The sequence below is a fragment of the Melanostigma gelatinosum genome, assembly GCF_949748355.1.
Source record: "Melanostigma gelatinosum genome assembly, chromosome: 5".
Taxonomy (NCBI): Eukaryota; Metazoa; Chordata; class Actinopteri; order Perciformes; family Zoarcidae; genus Melanostigma; species Melanostigma gelatinosum.
The window spans coordinates 28,243,270-28,263,593 of NC_136638.1; the positions used below are offsets into that span (position 1 = coordinate 28,243,270).

A 20,324-nucleotide genomic window follows, 5' to 3' on the forward strand; every position below is an offset into this window, starting at 1 on the left:
TTATACTAATTGTATTTTTACTCTCAGTATATATATATATATACATATACTATACTAACTAAAAAACTACAGAAAAACAAAAACAAATCCATCGAATTATTTTTTTCCAGCTGCTCCAACTTCCTGTTTTTTCACTCCAGCTCCTGCTCACCTGATCCAATTAAGAGCTCGCTGCTGATTGGCCGATCTACAGAAACACAGCTAACATGTGGAGGAGATTTTAATCGGATCAAGTGTTCAAGAAAACAGATTAAAGTGACGCTCGAAGAGGAGAGAAGTGAGTTTCACCTGCAAACAAACAACTTTAAACCCGATTACAGCGAATATCTGTTTATTATTTATATATCTATTTTGTGATGTAATAACTGAATACAGGTGTAGATTTTTGTGTTGCAATATTAAACACATGCATTTATTCCCCCAATAAAAACAACACAAGTAGCAGAGGACTTTTATTTTGACGAACCGGAGGAAATAGAAGTTACTGGATGTAACCCCGGTTCTATGAGTGAAACCACAACGTTGAATAAAAGATAAAAAACATTGTTTTTCATGCAAATCAAGTTCGAGATTTTGTTCTATTGTTCTTCCATAACACGTCTTCATCTCACATCCTGCTGATTAACTGTGTGTGTGTGTGTGTCTCAGAGCCACCACATCCTCACTTCACAGTGGAAACATCCCGTGTGGGTTTTTCCTGTGTTTTATGAGTTTCACTCGTATAAACGTTGATAAAACAGAAAAAATCTGGAATTAAATCTGCAGCTTCGCCCTTAAAACTACAAACAAAAACTAAAAAGCCGCCATTTTGAATTCCCACCTCATTTACATGAACGTTATGTGTATTTCTTTGTTTTCTAGAGTTCAACCTAGAGTTTGTTTTCCAGTTTGAAAGTTTATTATTATATTCAACAACTTATTTTACTTTACATACCTTGTTTTTCTAATTTGTTCTAATACTCACTGAATTATTCATTTTTTGTTCTATTTACTTTGTTATTGCATTTTATTTTTCTAAAATCCACCAAATGATTGTATTAATTAATTGTTTTGAAATTAATAATAGTGGTATTCAAATTATATTTTCTTGTTTGTAATAAATAAATACCACTTACTGAATTATTCTATATTCCATGTACTTATTTAATTGTATTTTACAGTAATTATTCCTATTGTTACTTTTCTAAAATCCGCCAAATATATTTATCTTATTTTTGTAACTTTTATTTACTTTTTAAATACGAGTTTAAATATCATTCATCACAGCTGTATTTTTTAGTATCTATAAACATTTTTTTATTTATGTGTATCCTGTTCATCTCTGGTTGAATAAAGTTTTATCTTATCTTTTGAATTTTTATGTTTTATTTACTTTGTGTTTTATTTACATATTCTAAAAACGAATAATAATTGTTTGGACGACCTTCTGAAGTGTCCGTGAATGCAGCATAAATAAGCCCCGCCCCCCTGTCCCGTGCGGTCTGAGCGATGCATTCATGGGACTGTTTTTTTTGAAAGTTGTCAACAGAGAAACGAAGAAGAAGAAAACGAAGAAGAAGAGGAAGAGGAGCAGTGAGCGGCTTGTAACCAACAGCAGAGCTCCGGAGGAGGAATGGGCTGCAGCCACAGCAAGGTGAGCTCCACTAAACACGACACACGGTAGAAAACAGTAGAGTCCGGTAGAACTCTGTATGTGCAGGAGGAAGTTCATTAGCATGCGGCTTCTTCTTCTTCTTCGGCTTCAAAACGTGCCGTGAATGAGCTCCGGATAATAATGGACCCACCAAAACACTGCGAGATTTATTCATAATGAATTAAAACTAAACTATTGTTGTTTTTATCGCCAGTCAGACAAAGAAGGTCTTTAAGGTTTAAACCAAATTCAACAAACAGAGTGAACGTGAACGTTACTTTTCTTCTTCTCTGAACATCTGTTTCTAATCTGCAGTTTGAATCTGTTCTCGAGCTGCAGGAGATACTGAGTTTATATGAAGTTTACACGGTTTAATGTAGTCTATCACAAGCTTTAATCTCCTTTAGGGTCTGTAGAATACTCTTTAGCTTAGATAAAGTGTTTTTAAGAGTTTACTGTGATTTTTACTCATGACAAGTGTTAATCTCCAAATTTATCATAATTAAAATTTAAATGTGTTTTTATGAGTTTACTGTGATTTTTACTCAAGTAATGACACATTTTAATCTCCTTTTTATTATCTTTAAAGCAATCTGAATTTGAGATAGTGTATTTTTAAGACGTTTATAATGACGTTTACTCATGACATGTTTGAATTGTCTCTAAAATAATCTTTAGCTGAGATAAAGTGTGTTTTTACGAGTTAACAATGATCTTAAATTATCTCTTGAATCTCCTTTTTTATCTGTAAAATCATCGTACTTTGAATGAAAGTGTTTTTATGAGTTTGAATCTATTTTCTATGGATTTATCTCTTAAAGTATTCCTCTATTATCTCGTAGTGAGTTCCTCCTGAATGAGGCTCTCTGCTGATATCTGTGCTGTACACGAAGTCATAATCCTGAAACCGCATTACATGTCTGGCTGTGATAAGATTAATATAGATATGAGTTGTTATTCTTTAATTTCTGAAGATATAAAACTCTTTATTTGTCAGCAGGGAGTTCATATATTTAGTGAAGTCACTGTGATTTATTTAATGACTTTAACACAGAGAGGGAACCGTTCAGCTGTTGTCTTCACGGTTATTGATAGAAAGTGACAGAGTGGCTTCATGTGGGTAACTGGGGGGGGGGGGGAATCATCATTTAAAATAATTTCTAAATACTTCAAGTTAAAGATTCACAGATGTGTTTTCATGTCTGAGGATGCAGCGATGATCAGATCAGTTATTGATTGTTTTGTCACTTCTGTTGTTCTAAAGAGTTGTTTGTTGTTTTCTTCTCGAACAAACAAACAACTCACTCGTTTGTCTTCAGGAAGTAAAGAGACACGTTTCTGTTTTCAGCATTTTATCGTCTGCACAACAAGAAGTTTCACCCTCGTCTTTGACAAAAAAAAATAGAGTTAAAGTAGTTTGGAGTAGAGATGATGTCAAGAAGAACAGAAGGAGAAACATCATGAAGGACTTGGAGAGCAACACGTTTCTGGAGATGAACAAATATGTTTTAGAGAAGCTGTTTGAATGAATGAAAGAGGTCCAACAAGTCCTCCACCTCTGGAGCACGCTGAGAGAGCATCCGTTAGCTCCCGATGTTCACTTTGACATGTTTAGACGTGATACAAACATCCGTTGGCTCCCGATGTTCACTTTGACGTGTTTAGACGTGATCAAAACATCCGTTAGCTCCCGATGTTCACTTTGACGTGTTTAGACGTGACCAAAACATCTGTTAGCTCCCGATGTTCACTTTGACGTGTTTAGACGTGATCAAAACATCCGTTAGCTCCCGATGTTCACTTTGACATGTTTAGACGAGATAAAAACATCCGTTAGCTGCCGATGTTCACTTTGACGTGTTTAGACGAGATAAAAACATCCGTTAGCTCCTGATGTTCACTTTGACATGTTTAGACGTAATACAAACATCCGTTAGCTCCCGATGTTCACTTTGACGTGTTTAGACGTGATACAAACATCCGTTAGCTCCCGATGTTCACTTTGACGTGTTTAGACGAGATAAAAACATCCGTTAGCTCCCGATGTTCACTTTGACGTGTTTAGACGAGATAAAAACATCCGTTAGCTCCCGATGTTCACTTTGACGTGTTTAGACGTGATACAAACATCCGTTAGCTCCCGATGTTCACTTTGACGTGTTTAGACGAGATAAAAACATCCGTTAGCTCCCGATGTTCACTTTGACGTGTTTAGACGAGATAAAAACATCCGTTAGCTCCCGATGGTCACTTTGACGTGTTTAGACGAGATAAAAACATCCGTTAGCTCGCGATGTTCACTTTGACATGTTTAGACGAGATAAAAACATCCGTTAGCTCCCGATGTTCACTTTGACATGTTTAGACGAGATAAAAACATCCGTTGGCTCCCGATGTTCACTTTGACGTGTTTAGACGTGATCAAAACATCCGTTAGCTCCCGATGTTCACTTTGACGTGTTTAGACGTGATCAAAACATCTGTTAGCTCCCGATGTTCACTTTGACGTGTTTAGACGTGATCAAAACATCCGTTAGCTCCCGATGTTCACTTTGACATGTTTAGACGAGATAAAAACATCCGTTAGCTCCCGATGTTCACTTTGACGTGTTTAGACGAGATAAAAACATCCGTTAGCTCCCGATGTTCACTTTGACGTGTTTAGACGTGATCAAAACATCCGTTAGCTCCCGATGTTCACTTTGACATGTTTAGACGTGATACAAACATCCGTTAGCTCCTGATGTTCACTTTGACATGTTTAGACGTGATACAAACATCCGTTAGCTCCCGATGTTCACTTTGACATGTTTAGACGTGATACAAACATCCGTTAGCTCCTGATGTTCACTTTGACATGTTTAGACGTGATACAAACATCCGTTAGCTCCCGATGTTCACTTTGACATGTTTAGACGTGATACAAACATCCGTTAGCTCCTGATGTTCACTTTGACGTGTTTAGACGTGATACAAACATCCGTTAGCTCCCGATGTTCACTTTGACGTGTTTAGACATGATACAAACATCCGTTAGCTCCCGATGTTCACTTTGACGTGTTTAGACGTGATACAAACATCCGTTAGCTCCCGATGTTCACTTTGACGTGTTTAGACGTGATCAAAACATCTGTTAGCTCCCGATGTTCACTTTGACATGTTTAGACGTGATCAAAACATCCGTTAGCTCCCGATGTTCACTTTGACATGTTTAGACGTGATACAAACATCCGTTAGCTCCTGATGTTCACTTTGACATGTTTAGACGTGATACAAACATCCGTTAGCTCCCGATGTTCACTTTGACGTGTTTAGACGTGATCAAAACATCCGTTAGCTCCCGATGTTCACTTTGACATGTTTAGACGTGATACAAACATCCGTTAGCTCCCGATGTTCACTTTGACGTGTTTAGACTAGATAAAAACATTGGTTAGATTATTAGTGTTGTCTTCTTCTGAATAATGGCAGTAAGCTGAATATTTGGTCATTGTGTTGGACTTGTTTGTGGAGATGAGGTGTTGGATAGTTGCTCATAATTATATCAAAATATAATTAAATTGTTAGTGTTTCTGAACCCGAGGCGGTGACGGTTCTAGCGACGGCTAGAAAACATGAAGCGTCTCTGAGTGTTTGGCCTTAAATAAGATATTATCATATTTCATATATAGATTCATATCTCAGATTGTTTTTCGGTTATGATGCACGTCGGTCTGCGTGTGAAGCCGCTTTAATCTCCACGTTTTTAAAAAGCTTAATTTATTTACACTGACATTAAGAATAAAGTCTGTTGTTGTTTCTTTAATAAAAGGCAGAAAATATCTTTTAAATTTGTTTTAATGGACCAAAAGACCAAAAAAAACCCCAAAACATTCAGTTTATTATCAATAAAAAGAAAAACATCAAACTTTCATGTCAAAGAAGCTGACTAAGCACTATTAAATAAATGCATATAAAAGTATTTATATATAATAAATATCTATCTAACGTATTAAAGCATCAAAACATTTATTGATCTACATTTAATTGAGCATTTCTCTTCACATTTACATTAAGCTGGATGAAGCTTATTGAAAGGCATTCTGGGAAATGTAATAAACCTTGACAGGAAGCATCTCCTTCCTGCTGGAATAAACGTGTTTATTAAACAAAAGATGTTTAATAAACCAGTTAGTTTCCTGTCCGACCAGTTCGAGGAGCGGTTACACAACATGAACTAAAGCTTCTAATGATCTCAGAATAGAAGCGAATTAGAGGCTCAGAGTCTGAGCTGCTGCAGGAGATCAATGAACTACAACACACGCTTTAATATTTAAACATGTTCACACAACACACGCTTTAACATTAAAACATGTTCGCACAACACACGCTTTAATATTTAAACATGTTCACACAACACACGCTTTAACATTAAAACATGTTCGCACAACACACACTTTAAAATTAAAACATGTTCACACAACACACGCTTTAACATTAAAACATGTTCGCACAACACACGCTTTAATATTTAAACATGTTCACACAACACACGCTTTAACATTAAAACATGTTCGCACAACACACGCTTTAATATTTAAACATGTTCGCACAACACACGCTTTAACATTAAAACATGTTCGCACAACACACGCTTTAATATTTAAACATGTTCGCACAACACACGCTTCAACATTTAAACATGTTCGCACAACACACGCTTTAACATTAAAACATGTTCGCACAACACACGCTTTAATATTTAAACATGTTCGCACAACACACGCTTTAACATTTAAACATGTTCGCACAACACCCGCTGTAACATTAAAACATGTTCACACAACACACGCTTTAACATTAAAACATGTTCGCACAACACACGCTTTAACATTTAAACATGTTCGCACAACACCCGCTGTAACATTAAAACATGTTCACACAACACACGCTTTAACATTAAAACATGTTCGCACAACACACGCTTTAATATTTAAACATGTTCGCACAACACACGCTTTAATATTTAAACATGTTCACACAACACACGCTTCAACATTTAAACATGTTCGCACAACACACGCTTTAACATTAAAACATGTTCGCACAACACACGCTTTAATATTTAAACATGTTCGCACAACACACGCTTTAACATTTAAACATGTTCGCACAACACCCGCTGTAACATTAAAACATGTTCACACAACACACGCTTTAACATTAAAACATGTTCGCACAACACACGCTTTAATATTTAAACATGTTCGCACAACACACGCTTTAACATTTAAACATGTTCGCACAACACCCGCTGTAACATTTAAACATGTTCACACAACACTCGCTTTAACATTAAAACATGTTCGCACAACACACGCTTTAATATTTAAACATGTTCACACAACACACGCTTTAACATTAAAACATGTTCGCACAACACACGCTTTAATATTTAAACATGTTCGCACAACACACGCTTTAACATTTAAACATGTTCGCACAACACCCGCTGTAACATTTAAACATGTTCACACAACACTCGCTTTAACATTAAAACATGTTCGCACAACACACGCTTTAATATTTAAACATGTTCACACAACACACGCTTTAACATTAAAACATGTTCGCACAACACACGCTTTAATATTTAAACATGTTCGCACAACACACGCTTTAACATTTAAACATGTTCGCACAACACCCGCTGTAACATTTAAACATGTTCACACAACACTCGCTTTAACATTAAAACATGTTCGCACAACACACGCTGTAACATTTAAACATGTTCACACAACACTCGCTTTAACATTAAAACATGTTCGCACAACACACGCTTTAATATTTAAACATGTTCGCACAACACACGCTTTAATATTTAAACATGTTCACACAACACACGCTTTAACATTTAAACATGTTCGCACAACACACGCTTTAACATTTAAACATGTTCGCACAACACACGCTTCAACATTTAAACATATTTTCTCTCCATCTCCGAAACACTTTGTCTCAAATCACAGTTCATCGTCTCAAATGTATCGGTTATTGATTCTGGCCTCCAACAACACAAGAGGACATTTTAACTTGTAACTTAGCCCACGGAGGTGCTTCATGTTTAGCCTCCAGCTAACTTTGTGACGTATTCATGATGAAAAACTTTGTTTCCTAAAGTACCCGTGTTCATGTGGACGAGGCCTAAGAGACAAAAACAAGCTGTGCTGTGTTATTATTTTTGCTGTAAAAATGCAGGGCCCCGGCCCCCATGTTGAGCACCACTGCTCAGAAGCCACTTCCTGCCACAGAGCTGCAGCGAGCGGCGGTTTGTTTACTGCGTTCATGTGTTGTGTATCTGGACTTTATTGTGCAGCTGAACTTTACCCGAAATATCAACCAGATACAACTCGTCAACGTATCGATTATTAACGATCAATAGATTCATTCAATCGATGAGCTAAACAACATGTTCACACTGATGAACTCTGGTTCCTCTCGTGATCTTAGAGGGTTGTGGTTCAGCCTGTTGGTGGTCCAGTTGCATTGTGGGTAAAGTAGCAGCCAGCTTTTGATTATGCGTGGATTTTGACGATATTGTAGGAGTCGATATTGTAGGAGTGTTTAATCCTTTTTATTTGAGAGAGAGAGAGAGAGAGAGAGAGAGAGAGAGAGAGAGAGAGAGAGAGAGAGAGAGAGAGAGAGAGAGAGAGAGAGAGAGAGAGAGAGAGAGAGAGAGAGAGAGAGAGAGAGAGAGAGAGAGAGAGAGAGAGAGAGAGAGAGAGAGAGAGAGAGAGAGAGAGCTCCCCTACCATCTGAACACAGCAACAACACAGGAAATGCATAAATCAATCAAGAAAAACTGAAACTCTTTGAACAAAATGCCTGTAGTGTAACTTCATGGTGGCGTTATACTTCTTCTGAAGCCCACCAAAGCATTATGGGAGCTGTAGTTCCACAGCACGGTTCATAGAAGTGATTTAAATACACAGTCATTTATTGTGATTACCTCTGGTTCTGTTGACGTTCGGTCACATTAGCGCCCGTCTCTCACGTCTCCTTGTTGTCAGTGGACGCCGTGTGTTTCCTGTTTGCCTCAGAGGTCAGAGGTCAGAGGTTTGTGGAACCCTGACTGTTTGGTGACGTGTCGGCATCCTGAGTACAGCAGAGTCATGTCACAAACTTTAACTGAACTTTGAGATGTGATGGGAGTTTCATCAGTTTATTGATTTATCAGGTTTTTGATTCTCTGATTTGTATATCTTTTTGAGTTGAAACAACAAACAAGTTAATCCATGTGGACTCTGAACAAACGGCTCCTCTGATGTAACGAGCTTTATCTTGAGCTCTGCTTCGTACAAACTGCTTCCACAGTATTAATATTATTAATCATTAATCATTCAATCCCCCAATAATCTCATCATGTTTCTACCTGGAGAACGCTTCAGAGCGCCTGAGACGCTCAGAAGCTGCAGGTTTGCTCGCCTCACAATAGAGAGAGAAGACTCTGTCCAGGTGCATTGTGGGAAATGTAGTATCCAGTGTTTGTGGGATGTCTCCACCGCTGCTGCTCAGATGAGGAACATTCTGTTTTAAATCTGTGAGAGTGCAACAACAAAGTGTTCAACAAGTTCAATGATTGTTTAGTTTAAATATTTTTTACTAAACATTTATTGGCGATTGCATTTTTGCAGGATTAGCTGTTTTTTTCTGTAGTTTTTGACTGCTTGTCGGACAAATCAAGACGCTGAGTCACGTTTTCTTGACTAAACTATAGAAAACATGATCAGTCTGTCATTCTTAAGGGTTAATCGACCACAGAAAATTATTTTAAGTTTCAGCTCTTATTTTGAAGCCACATGCGACAGAATTACATCCAGTTTTTTGCTACTTTTATAAATAAACCACCCTTTCGCTTCCTTTTACCTCTTTTAGTTTCGTTCTGTCGTCACTCATCGGTAAAAACTTCTGTTTTTAGATCAATGATTTATATTCTGCAGAAACTGAGCCTCCTCTCTGAGAGACGAGCTCACAGCAGAGGAGCCTCTGCTGTGATTTCTAAGTATTTAAACTCTACATGTCTGCTCTTTTATGTCTCATGAGTTGTTGCAGCATTTTGATTGAGTTTAAAATGAAGAGAACGAGTCCTTCTGTGACCCATCAGCAGCGATACTCCAGATACAGACGTGGTTCAGGGTTCAACTCTTTAAACGCTGAGTTCACCTCTGAACTCAACACACGGTGTTCATAGCTGCTCTGTGTCGATGGCGTCACTGAAACTTTCCTCTTCTCTTCCTGTCGTTATCAGAGGAAAAGCAAGAAGGGAGCGAAGGACCAGAGCCGCCGAGATGAAGGAGGTGAGTGTGTGTGTGTGTGTGTGTGTGTGTGTGTGTGTGTGTGTGTGTGTTTCCTCCTCTGACTCTTTCTCACTTCCTGTTTCTGAACTAAATGTCATGAGAATCAATCGAATCGAAGACAGTGAGATGATTATTTCTCATTTCTAATATATATTTTTAAATTTAAAAATAAAATAATTATTAAATATTAAAGTGTAATAATTGTATAACAACAGTATCATTTGGAATAATCTTTAATTATTATAATTAATAAAAAGCTCATATTTTGGAGGATTTATTGTATTAAAACATGTTTGAACAGACGGCTTGTGTTCTGATGTCATGTTGTTATAAACACGTTATAACAGCAGCGTGAGCGGCTGATCGGTGTCTTGTCACAACAGCTGGTAACTGATAACGTTCAAACCGGCTGCATTCCATTCAGCTGAGTCAGTTCCAGGGTCCTGTTGTTGCTCATGCTGCTCTCTGTTAAAAACCCAACGAGCTTCACCTGGGCTGTGAGAGAGAGCCGTCTGCAAAGCATTCTGGGAGATGTAGTGTCAAAACGATGAACATCTTAACCTCAAAATAAAATAAGAAATATATAAAAATAAGCTCAGCTCCTCCAGGAGCTGAGCTTCTCCTCTCTGAGAGTCAACACCGCCACCACGCTGCTGGAGACCCAGGACGTGTTGCTGGACCCGCTGGAGGGAAGGGAGGCACGGGAGAACCAGAACCAGGACTGAGAGGGGCCGACTGTCAGACCTGCTGTGGTAGAATCAGAGGTTTACTAAAGGAAGTCTGGTGCTCAGAGACACGACCACTTTAGTCCACAGGGGGCGACACAACCAAAACTAAATAAAGTTTGTTGTTTTAGCTTTAAAGTGAGTTTTACACCTGAGGACATACAGGACAGAATACCAAGACGCTCAGCAGGTGATTACAGGTCCGTAGCCTGAGTTCATGCTGCTGAATGAACCATCTGTTGTGAAGCAGTGACTCACCGGCAGTCAGTTAACACTCGCTGCTCTCATTTCCTCCCGTTTACGAGCAGGCGGTTCAGTTTAATGTTTAAAACGCTGTCGTCATTCTTACAGTTACAGATGTTACAGGAAAGAACTCTGGGAAACAGCTGGTTAGAAGATGTCGCCGTTCATGTTTTTTCCAGCAGTTTGAGAAAGTAGTAAAATTATAGAATGCTTTATTTGTCTTCTACACGTCACATGTTTAGATATTTATTATTTTATGGAACAAATAACAATAATCTACAAAAACGCAGTTCGAGTAGGAACAGTGAATGTGGAAGGTGTTGTGTGTATCACAGTCCTTCATCACTGAACACACTGTAGTTTATTTTGACGCAATCACACATTCAAATACTCCAAATGTGGATTCATCCACCGCTGAAAATAGTCCCCCAACTATTTCATCCTGTTTGTTTGATAAGAAACTACAGTGAGAAGTATTTTAATATCATTAATGTCATTTTAATTATTTTAATCATTTGTTTTTAGTATTTCATTTTTTTAAATAAAAATATCAGTTTGAAGTGACTCCAGTCTGTAACTCAGGTAAAGTCGCCTGTTCACCTGGTCACCCGTCCACCTGGTCACCTGTCCACCTGGTCACCCGTCCACCTGGTCACCCGTCCACCTGTTCACCTTCATGTAACGGAGTCCTCCTCTGCAGGTAAACGGACGTCAGGTGAGCCGGACGTCTGTCTGGAGAAGCAGCTCGAGCGCTTCGAGTGGCAGCTGAGGATCTTAAGGTCGGCCGATGGGAACCCGGAGAGGGCGGAGCTTCTGAGAGACCACGCGGACAAGGAGGTGTGCTCGCTCGTCCTGAGCCTCCTGGATAAGGTGAGCAGCTCCTCCATCAATCAAACGTAATTGATCTCTGATGACTGAGACGTGGACATGAAGTTTAATCTCAATCAAAGAACTCTGACGTTGAGGAAAAACTTTCACTTTAGATTCAATATTAAATATTCTGGTTGAACGTTTTGGGGGGGGGGGGGGGTTTAAATATTCGGACGATAAAAAATGAACTCATCATATTTCGTAACTGTATTATATTATTATTTTTATTATTATTAATAATAACATAATACGATTTGTTTTTTACTATTAATATTGTGTTTTTATACCATATTTTTATTATTGTTATTAGCATCATTATTATTAACATTTTTATTGTTTGTTTTTACTATTTTAATTTCTTGTTAAAAATAATATAATTTTATATTTTAATTTCATTTTTAATTATTCCAATATTAATATTTATTATTCGTTTTATTATTTTAATTGTGTTATATTGTTTTTATTTTACCATTATTATTTTAATTATTATGGCGAGTAAAACTTGACACCCTTTAGTGATAACAGACAGGAAGTAAATGACACACGAGTTCTGTCACATTAAAACGTGTTTGTGGTGTTTGTGGTGCAGCAGCTTCAACATCTGTTCGAACATTAATGAACGTGAGTCACAGTCGCACGACCGGACGTTATTCATGGACTCAGACAGCAGCTGTGCCGCATGAATAAACATCAGATCAACGTCTCTGATTACTGGTTTCTAGATGAACTACAGTGTGTCTGCAGCTTTCACTCTCTGCACTTTTAATTCATGTTTTTAGGTTAATTAGTTTCAGTCGCTGCTGCCAAAAGTCCAGTTTCTCCACAGACGTCGTCCCCGTTTCCTCAGAGTTTCCCTCATCAGAACGTCTTCACACTGAAACTCGTCTCTTCTGTGATTTATTCTTTCAGGTGAAAACGGAGACGACGGCCGATTTGAACGTCGTGTACGAACAGAAAAGTAAATCTGCGACTGAAGAACACGAGAGAACCGTGGAAGGTAACGAGTTACAGACGCACGAAGAGGAGGTTCAGAAATAAATGATTGTGCTGGTCTGGTGCGCCCTCATGGTATCAACAACAGGTTACATAATTACAGAACTCGACTGAGGTCTGAATGAGACGTGGACGCTCTGCATCATGTTGAGTCGTTGTGATTTAAAACGTATCTGGTTTCATCGCCCACTTTTAAAATCATGAAGAGCTATCAGTTTAAACTGACAGTTAAAACCAGTCACTTGACATTTAAATAATCTGTTATCGTTTTGTTTCTGTCATTTTTCTGCTGTATTTGTGTGTTTAAACAGTGAAACTGTAATTCTATTATCACTAAAGATTTGTACATTTTTATATTTTCAGAAGTTTCATTTCTTGGGTGTTTGATTATATTTTTTGTTAATAGTTGAGTTTGTGCAGAAAGAACAGGACAGCGTGCGTGTGGAGGCAGGAGAGTGTGTCAGCTGCTGAGCAGCAGAGAAGGAATCCGCTCTGCAGGAGGTTTGTGACGATAAAAAGCAGCTTTTTTTCTTCTTCTTTTTTCTGCAGAGCTGCGAAAGAAACGCGAGCAAGAGAAAACTGAAGCGACCAAAAAGTTTCAGGCTGCTGAGAACGTCCTCAAGGTACAAAACAAACCAGACATGAGATAATCAGAAGTCATCTCACCTCAGATGTAGAAGAAGAACTTTACATTTCACCTGGTGGCCTCTCGCGGTAGTGCAGCGACTCACAACTCATGTTCCCCATAGACATCATAAAACCGTATATAAACATATAAAGAAGGTGAATCGTGAGTCTTTCTGTTGTGATTTATTGATCCACGGAGCTTTTATATTTGTAAAACATTCCTCAAGTCAAGAAAAGCGGTTTAAAAATCTGTCACGTCACCAAAATGTATGTCACACCCTCAGAATCAAACACGTTTCTGTGTTATGATGTTGTTTAAATTGCATCAGTGTTCCTGTGTGTATGTATGTTGAATTAAATGAACGAAGGGTGAAGTGGAGCAGCTGACTGCAGATCTGCAGCTTCATAACGATCTGAAGAGGAGAGTGGAGGAGTCGACGTTTAAGAAAGACCTGCAGAGAAACATTCAGGTGTGTTTACAGTCTGTTAAAAGATCGAATGATACTGTTTGTTGTTGGAGAAGATGTGTGTGTGTGTATGTGTGTATGTGTGTGTGTGTGTATATGTGTATATACACACACACACACACACATTAACGCCTATATGACGTTATTCTGAGTGTTGATGGAGCTGCTACAACGTTAGCGTAGCCTAGCGTAGATCGATCCGGGCTCCATTGAGAAAACAAACGTTTTAAAAGTTGTTTGCTTGTCGGGTTGTGGAGAGAACTAACTAAACATGACTATTTACAAATCTGCATCATTACGTCGTTATTTCTGCATCCTTTTTATCCGTTTGTTAAAGTTAAATCACAGAAGAATAGTGTATTTTGGGTTCATACAGCTGTAGTAAACCAGTGGTTTGTTAGATACAGTGAATTCTCCTCCGGATGATCTTATGAACTCGGACACAACTGCGTTTATTTTCCAGAGATGTGTGAGACTGTTGTTTGTGCTTTGTGGCCTCCAGGCCCATGGCAGCCCAGGTGCATTCTGGGAGTCGGAGCAGGAGTCCCTGCTGTTTGTGATCGAGATGAAGAGCGAGCGCGTGCAGGAGCAGAGCAGGAAGCTGCAGCAGATGGACGATCTGGTAGGAAAACAGGAATATTTATACAAATCTCTCACGCGTGTTAGGCCAAATCCCAACGTCCTCCTCACGGACTCACGGACTCTGAGGCTCGCTCCCGCCAAGTCCGTGAGGGTTTAGTGCCACTGTCACGTCATCAAGTGTTTGAGGCTCTCTCCAGACATTTTGGGCCCTTTGTGAACCCTTTCCGTAAGTCAGCATGGTATGCTGACTTAGCCTCACGGAATTACCCACAAATCATTGCAATGTGACGTTAAACACGGGGTAACCAGTGGACGCATGGAGGCGTAAAAAAAAAAGAAGGTAAACAAAGAGGACGGATCACGTGTGTTCAGCCTGTCTTATTACATTTACTCAGAAACATTAAGGGTTAAAGATGGAACAAAAAATAAACATGAAATCAGAAGATATTTATTAATTTATTCATCAAATATTTGATTTTTGTCATTTTCATGGTAACATGATATGTTGCAGCAAAGTGCCGTCCCATTCCTATTCACACCATCTCAAGCCCTCACAGCCTCTCACACTCACCAGGTGACGTCAGTGAGTCCTTGAGGGTTCAGGGATTGAGGGTTTAGGGGGGACGTTGGGATTTGGCCTATCTTTCTTTCCACTTCCTGATTATTCTTTTTTTCTTCTTCTTCATCGTGATTCTCAGGTGGAGAAGAATCTGTCTCTGGAGGATCAGATCGTCCACATCCTGCAGCAAAACGAGGATCTGAGAGTCCGGATAGACAACTGTCAGACCCTCATTCAGTACGTGGCCCTCTTCTTCTTCTCTGGAACTTAACAGCAGCTCAAAGAGCAGCAACGTGGCGCCACCTGGAGGACAAACGACGTCTGCGTCGTGACACATTCTCAAAATAAAATGAGAATATTTATCAAGACGGTTTCAGAACTTTGACAGGATTAAAAAATGAGTAATATCTAATATTATCATATTATTATTTCATTAAAAAAATTATAATTATTCAGTTTTGTTATTAAATAACATAAATACTTAAAGCATTTTTCTTTGTTTTAGATATATATTTTTTATAGAAAGGGAAGTGCAGAGAAATGTTACCTGTTAATGCACGATGACCCGAAAGCTAAAGGTTTTATACAATGTATTGTATTAAAGCTTCACAAATGGTCATAATTCATTATTTAGGGAACCTTCAATGAGAGGTTTTTTTTTTTTAAATGATCGATCTTATTGGCAAAATATGAAGCTTATCAGATGATTTAAATCAGCAAAATGTCCCCAAAAGATCCTCCAGAAGTTTCAACTTCACATTCATTTATTTGAATCTCCCTTTTCTTTTGTGTTTCCCAGGCAGTTATCAAAGGAGCAGCAGGACCTGAAGGTGGCGCTGGAGAGGCAGGCCGTCATTAACCAGAAGCTATCTCTGGAAAAAGAGCAGCTGATGTTCAAACTGAGACACAGAGACTCGTGTCCGACCATCCACCTGCCCGCCATGATGCAGGAGATCGCCCCCAGGTGATCCCGTGTGTCCCTCAATGTAGATAAGAACCGGTCCAGGTAACTGGTTTTACGGCAACTAAAGCTGCTGGTCCCACCGACCACCCGGCTGTTAGAGGTTGCATCATCTGCAGGTCTTGGGTTCTAGTCCCCAAGGGCTTTAAACTGGATCCACAACTATGAATATTTTCCATTTTCACTGCATCTCCACTGGTAAATGTTCTTACGTTAGCGCGCAGCTGAACAACAATGATTCCGGTCCCTGAAGTAGCATCTCAACAACTCTTAAAGCTACACCATCTGTATCGACCTCAAGACTATCTTCAGGTAACGGAGCGGCCAAAACAATCTGTTGTTTGTTTGTAATTCCTTTCACTATAATGTCCGTTGATGATTTGACGTTGTGACGGTTAAAATCATCTTTTTTTTTTTTGTTCTGTCAATTACGAGACAAAGATGGACGGATCAGTGTCCTTTGACGTAGTGACTACTTTGAGGGGCTAGTTAGCGAGCTAACGGGTAACCGATCAAAACTAACCAGCCACAATAGCCTAGAAACTAGAAAATAGGTTTAGCGTAGTTTATTCCAGAGACGTATTTGTGCAGAGTTGTATAAAAAGTGTCTGGTTCAACAAAACTAAATGTGATAGTTTTTTAGCGCTTCCACATTTGTGTTTCGATGGATTTTCGCAAGTCGGAGTTCGTTGAAACTTCCGTGAACAAATCAGTTAATCATGCCGATAGTTTCGCCGTTATTAAAAAATGCTTGCGTGACCGGGCTGCTACCTTTCTGCTAAAGTGCCTCACATAATAACTGATCATGTCGACGTAAAGCTCTAAGATAAAGCTAAAGATCTTCTGGTTGCCAAGCTATCGTCAACCCTTCAAATCCTCAAAAAAAAACAAAAAAAACACTCAATGGCACACAAACGGTAGTTAAGAGGGAAAAAGAGCGCTAGTGAAGTAGTGAAGCTTTCAAGAAGCATTTGATTTGTGTTTCCTCTTAATCTTGGACGTCCACTTCAGGTACTTGACGGTTTCTCCAATAACTACCTGACTGGAGGTTGTTGTGAGGACGACTATAAGGAGTCAACAAGTATCTTAAAGATCCTCACAATTAAACTCAATCTTAAGTAATCAGTCAAGGATCCTCTTGATTTGAAAACGGAAAACCTTCACAATACATTCAATATACCTGGACGTGCTGCTAGAAAGTTCAAGTGTTTAAAACCCTTTGGATTTACAGAACTATCGACAAACTAGAACAACGCCGAACTGTAACGCAACTTTTATCAACTGTGATATTTCTGGTTCTGTTCATACCTGATGCCAAATGTTTTGTCTTTCTAATTGCAGTCAGTTTGCTTTTACTCATTTCCTTTTTCTTTTTTTGTGTGCCTTGCTTTAGGTTTCTCATTATGTGTCAGAACTTTATCACAACTTGATGTTATTGGTTTGTTGGAGTCAACTGACACATTTTAATGTAGAGTTAACGCTTCATTCTGCTGTTGGGGGAAGATACCACTTCACTTTCAGTGTTTGTATGTTTATATACGGTATTAAAGAGCGGAAAAACTTTAGCCCGTTTTGTTTTGGGGGGTTTTAAACATGTTTTATGAACCTCCGATTCAATTATCCTCACATTTTGGTGAGAAAAAGATAAATAGCAGAATTATAGTGTTTTAGCATGCTAGCATCTTGGCTAATGGGGTGCCAGTCAGGAGATTCAGAGTAAAACCTTTTTTTTTTTTTTTTTTCACCGATCCCCTGATTTCTTCAAGTTTTATCACCCAAAACTTCTGTATTCCTCTAGAACATATTACAGAATCCCTGTGATCTTTCCTGTACTTTGAGATTAATGCTAACGTAAAATATTCTGCAGTCATACACAGCGGAGGCATGTTAACATGGCAAAATACTGAATGTTACACACTATTATACCACTATGTGAATATCCATTCGTTAGTAAAATTCTTGGCGCTACCGTTAGCACGTTAGCGTTCAGCTTGGATAGGTGAAAGTTGAGTCCAGTGTTTAGCGCCACTCGTTCTCAACACACATTGGACTGTTTGAGTTTTATTTAGTCATAAATGACAACCAGAAAAAAGTATCTTAGTGTTTTTAGCAGGTCTTAGATGTTACCCCATAATTTATGATACTAGTTTTAGCAAGTTCTCTCAAAGTGTGGGTTGCCATCTAGAATAACCTTTTTAGCATGCTAGCACCTTGGCTCAAGGTGCCAATGTGTGTCAAGAGTAAAAGTTCAAAACATCTTTACATTTTTGACTGACATTCTTGCTCCACAGGAGATGCATCGTCAACATTTTTGATTGCTACATGCAGGTTTTATCACCCAAAACCTGTATACCTTCCTGTACTTTAAGAGCATAGCTAGCATGGCATGCTAACGGAATAACTCTAACATGTTAGCGTCAGGAATTAGCTCCAGTAAAGATTAGAGTGGTAAAAGTTGAGTCCACTTTCAAAAAATGTTCACCCATTAGAGAATTTTCATTAAAGAAGCTAACATGGATCTTACAATTTGGTGCCTGGTCACAACAGAATGTAACTCAGCAAAATTCATGGGCTTTGGTGACGTAGCTTACTCTTTGAGAGCTAGTTGGCAGGATACTGAGGCTAGTCAGCTAACTGATTATATGCTAGTTAGCCGCTTACAATCTGGCCCTAGCAAGCCACAATAGCTCACAAAGTTAGCTGGGTCGCTAACAGTTAGCAAAGTATCAGCTAACAAACTCCTGTCTTTCAACTGCATTTTAAACTCCAGCAAAGCAGAGTAACTGTACAAAGTTTCCGCCATTTTGACTCCTCAGCTAGCTCTGTTAGCAATTGAACTATTCGTGGATTGTTTTCTTTCACTTTCAGGACCGAATCCATTAATCGCAGTAATCACATAATGGTGAATTGATTTAGGTCAGAAATGTTTATTTTAAATGCTGGTGTGAGCCATTTAGACCGGCTATGTTTGCTGTCAGAGGTTTCCATGATGTTAAAAAACCTACTTACATTCAGAACTACTCGATAAACAATCACAGAGCAATAATCACTGTGTACATCTTGCCTTTTTAAAAAGCTTGATAACTTCAGATATGTTGTTACTTTTTAAAGATGTGAAAAATATAGCCATATTGTCAGTTGAGTATTATCTTCCTCTTTTTCTTAAATGGATTTATGGGATGTGACTTATGTATTGCCAAAAAAACATTTGTCAGTGTTTTGACAACTCCTCCTTATGCACTAGCACTTTGACCAGTATTTAACCAGGGGTTTGTATAAGAGAGATTTCTGTTCCATGTTGTATAGTTTTGAAATTTGTTTTGGCTTCTTTCATGTAAAAACTTATTTCATCTTTGCTTTGGTTGGATTTAAATCCAGCCGGTTTGTTTTTTTTCTTTTTCTTTTTGGCTTGACTAAATAAAAAGCTGCAACTAAAACTGATCATTGAGTTTCATGTCTGTGTTTACAACGATGCATATTAACCAAAAAACAATAACCAGTGTAGTATGCTGCTGTTTTTTCCTCTACGTCCATGAACACAAAGGTTTAAGTCATCATATTGACTATTGTCTTTTATCTTAAATTATATATATATTTAATATTCAGAGCATTTCTTTGCCATAAAACCATATACTCCTGATGTGTTTTAAACCTGCAAAATGTCGCTGAAATAAATGCTTGTTTTTTAAATTTAATTTCATTGGATAGGAAACGTCTTCACTCCAGACAAATACAAATAGAATATGTTTAATATAAGATTGGCCAACTTATATTTTCTGAACTGGGTGCAAGTTTGGTGAATGAAATGTCAGTGGGCTAGTCTTTTGTATTTTTATGGGTTGGTCCTGTATTTCAAAGATAATATGTATAATAAAAAGGCTTCAGGGTGAACATTAAAACTCATCAGTGCTTGTCCTCTGAACAAAGCTTTTATTTGACTCATGTAGCGCAACCAAACATTTGATAAACGACCAACAAAGATTACTTTATTTATTTGTGAATTTATATTGTAATCATTTTTATTAAATGTTCTATAATTTTCTGATTTAATGTTTTGAGTATTTTTAAAGTTAGATTTTTAATTATGGGATTTTTTTATAACTGATTTTATCAGAATATTTTGATCATTTATTAGATTTTTTATAAATTATTTTATTAGATATTCTTGATCATGTGTTACATTGATCAAATCAATACAACACATTTCTCCATATGAAGAACAAGCTGCAGTCGGTTTATGTAATGCAGCTGTATGTCCTCTAGAGGGCAGCAGAGGACAGTGTGGCCAGTTAGAGCTTTAAGTTCAGGACAGTTTGCTCACGTTT

At 38.2% G+C, this 20,324-nt stretch overlaps 1 protein-coding gene across 2 annotated transcripts; it reads left to right on the forward strand.

Moving 5' to 3' along the window:
* Positions 1-1,541: 1,541 nt before the first annotated feature.
* Positions 1,542-19,430, forward strand: ccdc69 (coiled-coil domain containing 69). Of its 2 annotated transcripts, XR_013771980.1 has the most exons (10): positions 1,542-1,633; positions 9,924-9,972; positions 11,641-11,810; positions 12,720-12,807; positions 13,353-13,426; positions 13,799-13,900; positions 14,400-14,519; positions 15,178-15,275; positions 15,838-18,972; positions 19,040-19,430. XR_013771980.1 is itself a non-coding variant. In XM_079268450.1 (9 exons), the coding sequence occupies exons 1-9, from the start codon at positions 1,613-1,615 to the stop codon at positions 16,004-16,006; spliced, it is 891 nt and encodes a 296-aa protein (XP_079124576.1). In that variant the 5' UTR covers positions 1,542-1,612; the 3' UTR covers positions 16,007-19,430. The 2 variants fall into 2 exon arrangements, 1 of the variants encoding a protein (XP_079124576.1); XM_079268450.1 differs by having other exon boundaries at positions 15,838-19,430.
* The last annotated feature ends 894 nt before the right edge of the window (positions 19,431-20,324 follow it).

Bases quoted from the DNA above. Each gene is read 5' to 3' on its own strand.
- ccdc69 (XM_079268450.1), top strand. From the start codon at position 1,613: ATGGGCTGCAGCCACAGCAAG. The intron at 9,973-11,640 runs GTGAGTGTGTGT...CCTCCTCTGCAG, and splicing joins GAGCCGCCGAGATGAAGGAG to GTAAACGGACGTCAGGTGAG. The intron at 14,520-15,177 runs GTAGGAAAACAG...CGTGATTCTCAG, and splicing joins TGCAGCAGATGGACGATCTG to GTGGAGAAGAATCTGTCTCT.